The sequence below is a fragment of the Seriola dumerili genome, unplaced genomic scaffold (genome assembly GCF_002260705.1).
Source record: "Seriola dumerili isolate Sdu_G_001 unplaced genomic scaffold, Sdu_1.0 BDQW01000161.1, whole genome shotgun sequence".
In the NCBI taxonomy this organism is placed as follows: Eukaryota; Metazoa; Chordata; class Actinopteri; order Carangiformes; family Carangidae; genus Seriola; species Seriola dumerili.
The window spans coordinates 5,858,889-5,873,831 of record NW_019174416.1 but is presented as its reverse complement, the minus strand read 5'-3'; the positions used below and the strand labels follow the sequence as shown (position 1 = coordinate 5,873,831).

The 14,943-nt window shown below is 39.4% G+C and overlaps 1 protein-coding gene across 1 annotated transcript in view; it reads left to right on the top strand.

Moving 5' to 3' along the window:
• aff2 (AF4/FMR2 family member 2) overlaps positions 1–14,943 on the top strand; it is a 158,472-nt gene that overhangs the window by 122,494 nt on the left and 21,035 nt on the right. The window contains exons 9-13 of the mRNA XM_022752091.1: positions 7,655–7,772; positions 8,997–9,102; positions 9,208–9,358; positions 9,522–9,737; positions 11,773–11,977. Coding sequence (XP_022607812.1) covers positions 7,655–7,772; positions 8,997–9,102; positions 9,208–9,358; positions 9,522–9,737; positions 11,773–11,977 — 796 coding nt within the window. The remainder of the gene's footprint in view (positions 1–7,654; positions 7,773–8,996; positions 9,103–9,207; positions 9,359–9,521; positions 9,738–11,772; positions 11,978–14,943) is intronic.

The window sequence follows — 14,943 nt, the reverse complement described above, 5'->3', positions numbered from 1 at the left end:
CCCCACGTCTTTGCCCATTTTTAGATTATCCGGGAGTTACGCAATGTCAAATACTGCCAAAATGGCAATTGCTGACCTCTGGTGTACTGAAACTTGTGACATCATATTACATCTTTCTCTTTCTCTCTCTCTCTATGTATGTTTTGTTTTTATGTTTTTAAGTGCTGATATCAGTAGAAATATGTTCATGTCAATGGCCTGTTGGATATAAACACACTCTTCCCAGCTAAGAAATACTTCGCATGGATGTTTATAACTGACTGTTAGCGCTATGTCTCTGTTTATGCTACACTGAGCAGTCACACACTTTGTAATCATGAGGCCACGCCTCCTACAGTCGTTGCACCCCCATTTCTTATTGTATTTTTTTTAATATGCTGGAGAGAGACTTGTAGCAGAATTTGAGGTTGTAGTTACACAATGTTTCTTGATCAAAAGCAGTACCTGGGAGTCATTAAGTTTCTGTTGCAACATATTTCACATTTCAAACTGCTTCAAATCAGTGTTACATGAACATACATTTTTTGGAAACAAAGTTAATGCTTTGATAAATTACTTGTTAGTAACCTAATAGAACCAGTTTTCAAATTCTGTTATCATTGATGTTCCTCTATAACAACCAGCACTCAAAGGTGTTTCAGCAGCCAGAGTTGGAAACACTTTACTGATAAGATGGCTAAACTGAACCTGTATCCAAACCAAGGATAAACGTATCTCTCTGGTGTAATGTAAAAAGACATTATTTGCTTACAGCCAGTTCTCCACTTGACCTTGTCGATGGCTCCAACCATGAATACTGGCAGCTATGTAAAGCATCGTTACTATAGCTTAGCTGCAGCCTGTAAGTATGTGGGTGTCGTGTGGATCTTGTGAGGCCCACCGGACACATCAAACCAGCAGATCATTTTGTCAGGGTTGTAAGGCTTTCATTTCCCCTGCCGTGCTTGTGATGTTATCACACAAATAAACAGACAGACAACAAAGCTTCTGCTGGAGCCTGACAATCTGACAAAGGCTATTTTGTAAGTCTTATCTGTGTTACGTATATGCAACACTGACACAGACAGACACACAAAAATTAGAATGTAGGCTCTGTGTGTTAAGCAAGCAAAAGATTTGTGTTGATGTATAAGATCTAGAAAAGAAGAGAAAGACACCTGTATGAAACACTGAAGACAAGGTGGTCTTTGATATAGTTTATATATACTGTTTATGTTATGTTTCTTTACTTATTCCCTGGATCTGAAAAGAGACCATAAATGAGGAAACATAATATGTTATTGGAAACAGAGGATATCAAGACAGTTGGTTGATAATGAGAGCTGATGTAGAAATTCTTTACTGAAGCATACCTGAATAAAAGACACAAACATACTACAAACAAATAGATTAAAGTTCATCTTAAACTAGAAATACTCTGCTTTGATTAATATTTTGTTCCACATAGTTCTCTCACATAAAAAGTGAAAAAAACGGAAAACTGGGGCTAGAAGCACATCTACACATTTACGTCCTCATTGAGAAATCTAAATCAGGTCTTATGCCCCGCCCACCACCGCTGCTTGCTCTAGGTTGTCAGGTGAAAGAGAAGTGCATGTCAAGACGGTTAGTGGAGGAAACATCGGAGAGACTCAGTCACATGTTTGAGCCTCAGACTCAGGAGTTCATTGAGGAGTGAGGAGTTTGTTGTGCACCAAAATCGCAACTAAAACACGTATCAGAACGACAGGCGTAGTTATTTGTTAAGTTTGTTTGTTGGCTCGTAACTGGCAGTGGCTGATACAGTGATAGTGGATGTGCTAATGCTAACTCTCTCTCTCACCGTACTGACAAGGTTTCAGGTTTGTTCAAGCCCCCCCCCCCCCCCCCGTTTTTTGACAGGATTGGTTCCTTAGATTTGTGATGTATGAAACCCTGGCTGTCTGAATCTGTTTTTATGAGACTGTGATTGGTTCACTGCAGTTCAAAGGTGGAAATTATGCAGTGATGTTGATGACTGCTTATTTCGCTCATGATATGTCTTGTATTATATAAAAAAAACACTATATGGTCACATCAACAAGGTTAAAAACTTGATTTTCATTGGAGGGGGTTTTTAAACTTTGCTCTGCTCAAGAGGGATACTAACTAATAACATAAGGATTACTGACACACACTTTACTATGTTTAAAATAATAACTGGTTGTTCATCAAATGAGTCATCCATCCACATATAAAATTGTGCTTAAATGTGCACAAATTCGTTTCTGGATGTCTCACCTCACACAAAATAGCATAGAGACGTATCTAAAATGTCCATTAAAAAGCTAGTCTGTCAATCTGCACCAGCTAGCGTTGCGTTTGAATTTGGCTCTGACTACGGCATAAAATTATTTCGACGGCTGATGGCTGATTCCTGAGAAAAAAAAAAGGAAAAAAAGGAGGAAAGCGAGCCGAATGTAATGCTTTCACACACATTCTCATCTCCTTTCATCTTGTTCCTCCAGCACATACTGTTTATGTTGCCAGAATAAAATAGGCTAGAGAGCACTCAACTGAAAATCCCATTGAGAAGAAAAGACACTCAAGCTTTCCTTTAACTTCAGACAGCGCTATTTAAACAAAATACAAACATATCAGTGTGGGAAATATAGGCTCGTCTCATGCTTCCAGTCAATTTTATCTTTTGGCAAATGAAGGGATGATATGAAACGCCATAAAAAAGACTGCCATCAAATTTATTAAATGTTCCTGTGAACGATTTTGTCTATTATGTACAACCCATTCGAGACTTTCTCTCGAGGAGTAAAAGAGGCATTTCATTTTGTAAACATCCAATAATAAGACAACAAATAAAAATATTAATGCAGCAGTCTTAAATCATTCATTTTCCTTTGCACTGCCTCAGGCTCTAGGCTCAGGGTTCATTTATGGCAAAGCCCAACACACACAAAAACCAAAAGATCTCATCCAGCATTTCCAGCAGTAATGATAAGTGAGAACAGCAAACTTGTACAGAGCTGACACTCAGTTTATGTTTGTTCTCTCTTTGATTTCTTGCCAATGTCTCATCGACAATGTGGGCTAGCCCACCAGGGGAAGTGATTTGTTTCTCAGAGTTAAAATGTAGGCACTCATCAAACAGTAAGGTGCTCTGGATGAAAGCATCCACCAAATGGTGTTATTTTTTTGTGGCACATTAACGAGCAGTTGGACTGTATCTGTGATAAACTGTCTAGACCAGCTGCACCTCCACTCCCAATCAATCTGGATTTAGTGGAGGAGAATCTCAGATAATCATTATTCTCCAGTAAAAAATAACAGCTCGTTTTTGTTGTGCGTAAAAGTTGCTTTAGTCTGAAAAATATGAGTATACACAAGTTACCAAGGCTGTCACTACCTTTGAGGTCATGTCCTCTGTAATATTCTTTTGAATCTTTGGGGGTTATAACAACCCTGGGGGAGTTAAAAACGTTGACATTTTAAAGGATGATTTCATTATTTTCAGACCCCTTACTGTATCCATCAGGGTTCAGTAGTTCTCTACCAGAATTTTATGCTGGGTAGTAGCATTGAAACAGCATTTAGATGTCTGTGTTGGGAAATCAATTTAAAATTTCTGGTGTTTCTACTCGGGTTTTTTTAATGTGCAAATTGTAAACACGCATAAAAATAAGGGCTGGGACTCCTGCGTTCCTCAACAATAACACAAACTTCACAATCCAGCTGTCCATTCAAGAAGTTGTCAGTTTTGTAGAAGAATAAAAAAATGTCTCATGCTGTAGTTGTGGTTGAGCTTGGTCAGTAGGATTTGAAGCAAGAATAGTAATGAGTCTTCTCTCCAACAGAGAGCTGCTGCTGACTCACTGGACTTACACATCAAAAGATTCTTTAAAGGCAATAAGGGACATAAAAAACAGAACTAGACAGAAGTCCAAGATATCTCTGCTAACACCATCTGTCTAGCATCTCTAGCAAAGTCCTGCAGTAATCCATGCATGAACAGGCTGTTCACTGTGAAAAACTGAAACAATGTCTGTCAATCCTGATCCAAGAAACATCACATCTCAATGATTTTTAACACATCGTTGTCAGACTCCATCCCATTTTCATATCTGGATGTTTTACTCTTTTCCTGTCTCTCTCACCACGCTCATTATTTTCAGCAAAAGGCATTTGTTTTCATCTGTACACTACCAGCCCAGCAACAAATGTCACATAAACAAAGTTAACTATAAGCAGTAGCATTTAGCTGCTAAAGAGGCAGATATTTGGGAGTTGGTGGAGCCCAAACACAAAGCTAAAACAAGAGTGAATCCAAATAAAGGCTAATTTTGACCTCTATCTGCTTACATGTGTGACTAGGCAACTGTTTGCTAATAAGTTAATGTAAGTTAATGTACTGTAAGATAATAAGAAGTTTGCCATATCATGTGATAATTTAGCATTGACATTAGTTGCACTGCCCCAAGTGGTCAGTAAAAGAAAAATTCATTAATGCATATGTGAGGTCAGGGAAAGATTGGGACTACAGTTTTAGACAGAAAAAAAAAGTAAACATAGGTCTTTAACAGCCCTGTCTTTGGCACTCCTGTTGTATGTTCTTGCTCTGCCTGCTGTGATATACTGCCAGTTTTTGTTTACATGCGCAGAGCCTCATCAATTAGTTCCCCAGGGCAGAATAAAGGTTATCTAATAGATGTTTCAGCAGCTCTGACATCAAACAGTAGATACAAAACTGACACCACACAGTGGTTATTTGGAAATGATGTGGATGAAAGAAATTCAAATTCTCCTCCTCAGAGAGACAGCTGAATTTAATGAGCGATAAGTCATTTAATGGGAATCATATCGCTGACAACATTTCTTTTTTTATTGTAATACGGATTTACCAGCCAGCACTAGCAATTAAAACCAAACTCAGACAGACAACTTCTTAATATTCTCTGTTGCTACCTTCCTTGTTTAGTAAAATCAGAGCCTAACTAACTTTCTTATATTCACTCTAAACAGTTCCTGAAGCTGCTTTAATATGTTTCTAAACACACAAGGTCTGGAGGAAGGCCTGCATAAAAAAACTGTGAAACACACACACACACACACACACACACACAAACAGCATATATACAGGGAGTTTAACTCATCACTTTGCCAATATTGTTTCAACTGTGATGTTAATAGAGCAAAGTCAGGTGAAGATTTAATTGAAATTGAAGGAGAGAGAGAGGGAGAGACAAAGAGAAGAGATGAGTAATGATAGAAGAAGAAAAACAGGGCAGAGACTGCATTCATACAGTATCTGTCACTGCGTGTGCATGTGCGTGTGTGTGCGTGTGTGTGTGTGTGTGTGTGTGTGTGTGTGTGTGTGTGTGTGTGTGTGTGTTGCCTGAGGAACAGTTGATGGATTTGCTGCTTGACTGCTCACACAGATTGGTGCCTGCTGTGATGGCAGCCTTGAACTGAAATTATGTGCACACTCACGCACACGCACGCACACAAAAAGAGAACTACACATAATTGCAATTTCTTTGTGTGCAAGCGCGTTTGTGTGTGTTCTTAAGTTTGGGCGAGCGGGTGTGTTGCCTTTAGGAGGCCATTTCAAAGTGCTGTGGAAGGATGGAGGAACACCAGCCGAAGGCCAAGCGAGGCACCGGAGAGGATGAGACAATTGAACTGGTTCAAAAGGCTGTGTTTATGTGTTCGTTAATAGCAGTTTATTATCTTCTGACAGTTGCTTTCTCATTTTCATTTAATCAGTTACAAGGTGACTGGCTTCTCCAGTTATTATCCTTTTTCTAAAGTGGTGAAATGAGATATAAATACAACAGAGCAGAAAAAACACAGATTAATTTCTACAATCTAGAGAGAGCTTTGTTTTACATAAGAGCTTGATGACATGTAGATTATGAATTATGTACATGGATGAGATTAATGTGTTGTCTTGATATGTGTGGTGGAGATGTTTGTTTTGTTCCAGTGGACTGGTGTGTAGAGGAGATTTTATGAGCTGCAAGCTAGTTTGTGCCAACAAGGTATGTATGTAAGGATGGAGGAGAATGAAATGAACATCCAACTACACCACCTGCAGAATGTAACTGCAGGAAGCGTTGTGAACTGGCTAGAAAAGACACACAGGTTCTCCACTAATATACTGTGTTGTTAAAAAATCTAAATAAGTTTTATAGTAAAATCCAACCAACAACTAGATCAATAGCTAAAGCAAAGTGCAGTGAGTTTATATGTGGGGTTAGTAAATACATTCTTTCTAATAAAAGTAGATAAATCTAACCATTATATGCAGTGGGGGGCATTACCCAGGATGGCTTCCTTCTCAGGCCAGTACTCCAAACTTAAAAACAACACAACGTGCACAGTTGGTTCAAATGACGTTTGGAGCAAAAGCCGAACAAACTTTGGTGAACAACTTTGGGCAGTACAAAATATAGCAAAATAAATGATTGTAAAGCTTACACCAGCAGAACAGCAGCTGCCCTGAGACTACACTCACTGTGCAACTCTGTACTTGTATTAAATTGGCTCTGCACCAAACATACACCATAAACAGATCGATGACCGTTGTTTGGCACCCCAGTTCCTACTTTATGGGAATGCCAAACACACATTTCAGCCAACTCACAGGTTAGCTCATTCAAACTAGACTGGTAGGGAAGCTGCAATCTTGAAACCAAAGCCACAAGTAGGAGCAAGAAAGCAGGTGCCTTAAATAACCCTGACACTGATTGAGACCAACTGGCAGAGTGAGTAAGTAAAGATGACAGGGAGTCATCTAATAGCCGTGAAGAAAACGTGTCCCCTACCACACATGCAAGTTTCATCTGTTGAGTTGGTAATTTTTTTTCAACCAGGCTGTCAAAGCTGAGGGATTAAAAGCGGTTTGAAGTAGCTATGGTGTATATAGATATATTTACATATGAAGGTTTGTACAGAGATGTTTTTGCATTGTGTCCAGATACAGTACGAGGAAGGACAATCCTCCTCTGCAGTTTTGTGACAGAAAGGTGAAATGATTGAATGTAGTGACTAGGTGCTTCTGACTTCAGAATCAATTAAAAGAAGGAACTGACCTGAGGTAAAATTTTCATCTGAACCACTGAAGTCCCACAGCAGTATACTGCAATTAAAATGAAACAACTCTCACATCCTGCTGGTAATGTTGATACTCAGGTGTTTTATAGTGTATATGGAAACACAGTGTCTGGGTCTTAAAACCGATTTTGACCTATTGATTGTGTATTGTGAGAGTTTATGAGGTTGACTACTTCCTTTTGTGAATTTGAGGGCTCGTGAAAATAAAGTAAAACATCATCTGCATAATGTTTAATTGTGTGTCCTGGATTAGCACAATGAATTACCTTTTTTATGGTTCTGACAGACAGTGCTACAATGTGATTTATTTAAAATACCAAACAGGGATTGAGAAAGCAGGCGACCCTGTCTGGTCCCTCAGTTGTGTGAAACTTTGTGGTGAAACCTTTTGATATAACTTGTTTGTATCCCCATAAGCAGTGATAGTGTCCATCGGTATGTTTTGTCAACATCTAATGAAGCTGTTTTTTTTTGCTACATTTTGACATGTTGATGCTTTTTCTTTCTTACCTCCTGTTTTTTATCCATCCTTCTTTCCTTCTTTCTTTCTTTCTTTTTTTTTCAAAAGTGGTGCATCAGGGAGCAGCAGCGAATCAGAGAGCAGCTCGGAGTCGGACACAGACGAGTCAGAGAGCAGCTCCAGTGACAGCGAGTATAACCAGGCCTCCCGCACACACACTCCAGAGGTAAGATGACGTGTACTCCCTGTAACTGTGTGTACACAGTAGATAACATGAGGATGACCTATATGAAATGGATAGTATAAGCAAAATTCAACTTTTTGAAATTCAAATTTCAAAAAAGAAAGAGAAGAGAAGCAAATTAAAGTTTTTGTGGACAAAACTATTATGTAACATGTCAAACTGATTACAATATTCAATGTTATGCTTCATTTAGTGAGAAATAAATGGAAAAAATAAGTTCAGAAGATAATAATTCTATAATGTATATAGATTTTTATGTTTATATATTACATCACATCATCATTTATTTGGTGCTGTGGTCCAATTAAAAAAAATTCACAGAATTTTCATACAGTGGGACAAAAGCTAGAGGCCCTCAAGAATATATTCCAATCACAATAGGAGAAAAAAGTAGCATTTTATTATTATTAACCTTAATTAATGGATTATGCCACATGCATATTTATAACCCTAATTTAGAGACAACAAATCATTACTGGATTCTTCAAATTTTGTTTATACCATCTGTCACAATCTTATATTGCTGGTTCCCTTTTTTATGAAAGCCAGAGATTTGATTTTGGAGAACAAATCCCAGTTAAAAATTCAGCAATTCAACAAAAAAAATAATGATAATGTGTCCAATTTTGTTTACATTTCCTAAAAAGACAGATGCAATCTCATTACCTTCTTTATTCTCCTTGATTCACTACTATTCATTTCACCGTGAGTGTGAATGCCCGTACACTGAATGGTCTCTTCCCTCTGGGTGTCTCTGGGTGGTGGTCTGAAAGTCATAGAAATCGAACTGCAGTAAACTGACTTGTAACATTGTTTATCACATTATTTTAATGGCTCCACACTGCCTGGTTTCATGCACTTTGCAGTTATAAAGAAACAGAAATACAGTGAAACAGGGAGAAAACTATGTCGGTGGAGCAGCAGATCTAACACATATACACTACAGTAAAACAACCCACAACATGAAGCTGTTTTCAAGATCTCAGACTTTTTAATGTTTGAAAAAACTGAACATTTTATAAATTGATATTTATTAATTAATTCCCCTTTTAGTTGCATCAAATTTCAAATCTGTATCTTCCCCTTAGTAGTTTATCACAGCATTAAGTCATGTTATGACAGTGACACCATAGATACAAAAGGAGATTTCACAGAGATTTACTTCTGAAATATTCAATAATCTGTGAGAGTTTTTCTTTCCTTTAGCCTGAGCCGCCCTCCACCAACAAGTGGCAGCTGGACAGCTGGCTGAACAAGGTCCAAGCTCAAACCAAACCTCTGGTTCCCCCACAGCAAGAACATCATGGTACAGGTTGGTAGATATGGAGATATATAGCCATTGCTTTTAACAGTAAGTAAAAAAAAAAGTAAGTTAACATACTTTAGTTTGATTATAAAAACTTATTCTGCTGCTCAGGCTCCATCAACCAGGGTCCAGAGACTTTCTCTCCAGGGAATGAAGCACCAGGAGTGGGTACGGCTGCCAAGGCCAAGCCCTGCGGATCCAATAGCACCCCTGTTCCAGCTGCACCAGCAGTGGAGCACAAGGATACGAGGGGAGCTTTCTGGTATTTGTTTGATAATTTGCCAAAGTGTCTTTTCAAGTAACATCTTTAAAATAAATGAATGGCTCACTGACAGATGAATAAAAAAATTACAGACAACAAGTGACAAAAACGTGTTTCTATCCAGAAAAGACATGAAAGAAAAATAATTTCTTGCTTCCCACAGCCCGGGCAGAGAGAAGGCCAAGGCCAAACTCAGCCAGAAGACCTCAGGGGAGGGCCAGAGGGCGAAGATGAGGCTGTCGCCGGGCCTGTTGTCAGGGCCAGAGGTCACGACCCCGAGGAGGAACACCACAGGGAAGAAACAGCCCAGACGGACAGAGAGGTCAAACAGTGTGGAGGATAATCAGAACCAGACATGGAGCAGAGCAAACCAGCACAGGTGAGGAAGGAAGGAAGTGACATATTTCTTTATATTTTTAATACATTGGTAGCTGCACATAACACCTAATAAAGCTTAAGGCTTATTTACATTGTGGAAATTGTTAGAAAGGTCAAAGAGTATGATGAAAGATCTTCAAGTCAGGCTAAACGCATTAACAAGACTAAGAATCCACAGTCATGCTAGCAGCTATATGAGCCTCTGTGATGCTAATGTCAGCGTGCTAACATGCGCACAAATACAGTGCTAAGATACTGATGTAAAGCAGGTCCAATGTTTACCACGGTCATCATCTTAGGTGAACTAAACAGGAAGGAAGTACAGCAGAGGCTGATGGGAATTACATTATTTTTTGTTTTTGCTCATACACCAAAGTATTGGAGGAAATTAAATTTTGGCCTGATGATGGCGCTAGTGTATTAAACCACAGCAAGAATTTGTTCTGTTGCAATTTCCGCAAGGGCTGCTTCCCTGATCAAGAGCAAGGGACAGAAGAAAAAGTTTTTGTGTTGGACAGGGGGTCAGAAAAAGGGAAGGGTTATATATTTTCATTTTTGCTTAAGGGAAGGTAGGAATGTTTTTTTGTTTTAGCACCAACAGAGTTGATGCTTGGAGCAGCATCACACATTTGGTGGCTGTAGTGGACCCGAGCATTTACCATTTCTTTATTCAAAAACAGGGAGTGGCTGTATTTTTTCTCTCAGGTTATGTTTGCCATACATCTGTTATGTTCAGATATTGTAGGAAGCATATTGCATCTTCCCAAGTCTAAGCAAATTTTGATTAGACTGAGAAAGGCATTGCTTTTTTTTATGAAGTAAAACATTCAGCCCCCTCCCCAACCTAACAATTTTCATACACTTGAAGTATTTTCAGTGCCATGGCCTCTCTGGAAAGCTGATTATCCAACATACATACCTAAATAATGAAGTAGTTATTGCTGCGATTTCTGCCTGACCTTCCTTAATTAAAAGTTCAATCTATTTTCTCACTTTGATAGATCCAATAAAAATAGCATCAGTTTTGTGATAGACCTAAGCTGTGTTCCTCACAGGAGAAAAACCAATCACAGCCAACTCCTGCATTGTCAGTCATGTTGTGTTTGCTGGGATGAGGCAGAAGATTTTTCACCAGAGACCATGGTCTGATCTGAAGTCTGTGTTTGAAAATTTAGAAATAAAGAAAGATTCTTTTATTTTAAATATTTGCTGTGTTAACTACAACCAAACTTCACCATTGTCTACAAAAAAAGAAATATGAAAATGACAAAAGCTGTCCTTTTGTTGTTCAGTTGTTTTTATTCTACAGGTTCTACAGTCAGTCAGTTCGTTCAGTAGGTCATAGGGTTCTGTAAATGTGGAACAATACAACAATGAGTTGACAAATGTACTTTTTTAATACTTAAGTATGCTTCAAATCAAGTACAGCAAGTACAACTTTCACTTGTATTGGAGTCATGTTTGACCAGGAGGACCTGTACTTTGGCTCAAGTAGTGAAGTTGTGTACTTTGTCCACTTCTGCTGACATGTTATCTATCAGTGGTTAAACTAACACAATTACACGTTACTACTCTGAGTTGTCACTTGGTGTTCAGAGCTAACAGAGGCCCCGCTGCATCATCAAGCTCTTTGGCAGCTAGCCACTGAACACATCTGTTGTGAAAAATGTTCAGACTGACTACAAGCCATACCAAACTGGCTGCTCAGCTTGACATTAGGCTAATTAGGAAAAAAGAAAACAGACTTCCTAGCTTCTTTTCTTTATGCTCTTCTTCCTCCATCACCTCTTTCCTTCCCACTTTTCATTTTTAACTTACCACATCCAAACAAGTTCAGCTGCATACATGCTGTTTTCAATTATTTCATGCTGTCATATATTTTTTCATTTTAACACACATTTGCCCCCTGCAGCTGACCGTGGCAAACTTCTACTGTTTGTCAGAGTGGAACTGCACAACAGTAGCAGTGCCTTGCTCAAGGGTGAATCCAATTTGAATTGCGATGCCTTCTCTTACTGTGTTTTGTCCCACTGCAGCCCTGCAGCGCGGGAGAAGGACCTGTTGCCTCCCCCCTCCCTGGAGCATCAGAACCCCACAAGGCCGCGAAGCAAACCCCCCAGTGGGAAAACAGCCCCCAGGAAAGAACCTCGCAGTGCTACCAATTCAAACAACAACACAGTTACTCCACCAGCAGCGCTACAGCAGACCCCTGTGCCAATACCTGCTGTCAGTGTAAACCAGGTACGTTTTTGGGGCTGTGTGTGTGTGTTTGTGGGGGAATCATCAAAACAGAAAAAACAGCAAATGTAGTTTTCCAACAATCCCTTTTACATCCAAATGACTTCCTAGAGGGAGAAAATACATAGAGACAGTTAGAGTGCATGACTCAAGCACTGATGGACTTTTTCCCTTCACTTAAACACATCTGGAAATGCAGTTCAAGTCCTACACATATGTAACACATTGTCCATGTATCCTGTAATGATCATTTCATCTTATAGTTTCTGGATGATTTGTCAAAAGTCGTAAAACTCTCCTGCATAAAAACGGTATTATTACATGATTATTATTATGGCTCAACACTGACTGGTTTTATCGAAGTATGGAAAGTGTGAGAGGGAGAGAGGGAGGGAGAGAACTGAAGGGAAGAGGTAGAACTGGATCATTGTCTGTCATTTTCACCTATAATGTGTCAACACTCTGTGGTTTTATGAAGATTAGGTAGTTTGAAGGAGGGAGAAGAAAGAAAGAAAGAAAGAAAGAAAGAAAGAAAGAAAGAAAGAAAGAAAGAAAGAAAGAAAATCACTTAAATGTTTACATATATATAATAAGACATATGTAAAAAAGGACAGGAAAAAAAAACATACAAATTCTACCAATAGCTACACAAAAATATCATGTTAAGTATTTGACAATGCATTTAAAGTCTGGCTTATTCCCAGTGTCAATAAAGACTAACTTTTCTCCAGGCTGTTAGTCACCAACCTCTCTGGTTAAAGCCTGAGCCCTGTTGTAGAGGGTCGACACCATAGACTGTAAATAATGACGGACGATGTCACCCACAGGTTTCTGTAGAGCGGTTTTGAAGCTCACCGTCGCCATCTTGCCAGTGCCTGACTCCACTTAACTAATGCAAAAATGGGCAAAGAGGTAGGGGGTGTGTTGAGCTGAGACTTTGGTGGATGCTGGTTTGTTGCAAGCATACGTTCCCACCCACCTGTGACTCAAAGTGTCCACACCCTCAATTATGCAGAACTTTAACCCACTTTTGGATCCATCCTCAAGTGGCCATTTGAAAAACTGCAGTTTTTGGCACTTCAGTGTTGGCTTCATTTGTCAGCCCCGGAGGTTGCCGCTTGGTTGAGACCTGACCTGAGCCTAGTGGGGTTCAACGGGGCAGACCGGGTTTGGATAAAAAGTTCTAATTGATGTTCGGGTTTGAATCGGGTTCAGTCACGTCAACGGTCGTTTACAAGGTGCCCACACATGTAATCAGGGTGGTAACTTCTTAAATATTTCCTACACAATAGGGACAACAGCACTTCTCAGTAATATCAAAACGACGACTCTGTGACACCAAAAACGAGCAAACAGAAAGACAAGACTTACAAAAGTGACCTGTGCGCGACATGTCTGACCCTGACATGTGCCGCCTCCTCAACAGCCATTCAGACCTCCAAACTTCACTTCATTCTTACATGTAATTCATTATTTAATTTGTTATATTCTGTTTAGTAAAAGATTTTTAAAAAAGGATTCTGCTGATCCCACTACGAAGCTGTTCCTCAGCTGCTGTGTTTGACTTCATTTAAGGTTAGAAGGTAAAAAATCTTGGCCTATACCATGATACAAAATCACTCTGAACAGTGATACGCAGTGTCATTTTATCATCATCACCTAACAACCTGTCCACACTCGCACCATCTGACAAATTCCCCTGTATTACCCATGCATATAACCTTACGTGAATTACCTGGAAATCCAGAGGAGTGCTAACATCAACCTGTGCTCTGCCATGACATTTGATCCAGTGCCTGTCTCTCTGTAGCTGTGCAGAGCAGCTGGCTAATGTTAGCGTCAACAGAACTTTCCATAATAAAAAGGGCTTAAGAAAGGAAATGCTTTTACCAGCAGTGTAAATAATCATTCTACACGGGACAGTTTTTTTTCCCTCTTTTTTCTTTTTCAACAAAAACACAACATGGCATTTATTGAGAATGGATTTTTGCAGATGGCAACATGCACTGGAGCGGTTCCAGGAGCTTGAGAAGACTGTCGCCTCGTTCCTGCCAAGAGAATGGGTTTAGCTGTAGACTGGGAACATGAGCGCTGTTTTCTCTGCTGCATCTGCCTCTGTAGTTGCTTTTCTCGTGTTGATTTTACACACACAGCTCTGCCCTTCACTTCCTTTAGTTTCACAGAAGAATCATCGAACATTTCACATCTAAAATCAAGAATTCAACATTTGAGGCACAACTTTGATTGGAAACAAGACAGAGCAAGAGACGCAGCTGTATCTATACCAAGGAAATCAACTGAGCAGATTGTGGCTGGTTTTTACTGGCACATATTTTTCACACATGCAGAATAAGTGTAAAGGCTGTTAAATTGATGGAAATGCATAAACAGCTTTAAGAAAGGTTGATCGTGTATTTTTTTATTGTCAACAAATTCCATGAAAGGACCAATAGCGCCAATCATTTGACCCTATTAACAAGTATTGTCTGTGTTATAAGTCTGATATACAGCAGCTCATTCCTCTGTGCCACAGAGCTGAGCTGCATGAACATAGGCTCTAAAAGCTGCAGCGCCCAGCTGTTGTAGGAAATTACATAGGCTTTGAAAAAGTAAACAGAACTATGTCTTTGTAAAGATTTATGTCTTCAGTAGGGATAGGTTGGCTTGCGGCTGAGTGCCACAGACAGACAGAGTGAGGGAGTTGGACTAACACACTGTTGGTTTTGGTCTTTTTGTTTCCATTAAGTAAAAATATAAGTGTGCAATGTCAGGAGCAAATGGAGAGAAGTTTTATGGAAGTCTGAACTGTGACAGTTCAGCATCAAACTTTACATTGCCAGAGAGTTTGCGGGGCTGAGAGGTTACTGCAGTGTTCAGAAATGTATACAGCCTTTAGCAAAGACATCAAATTCTAGACTATACTGGTGAGTGAACTCTGTCTGGACTCAGACATTTGAGTCTTCGACTTC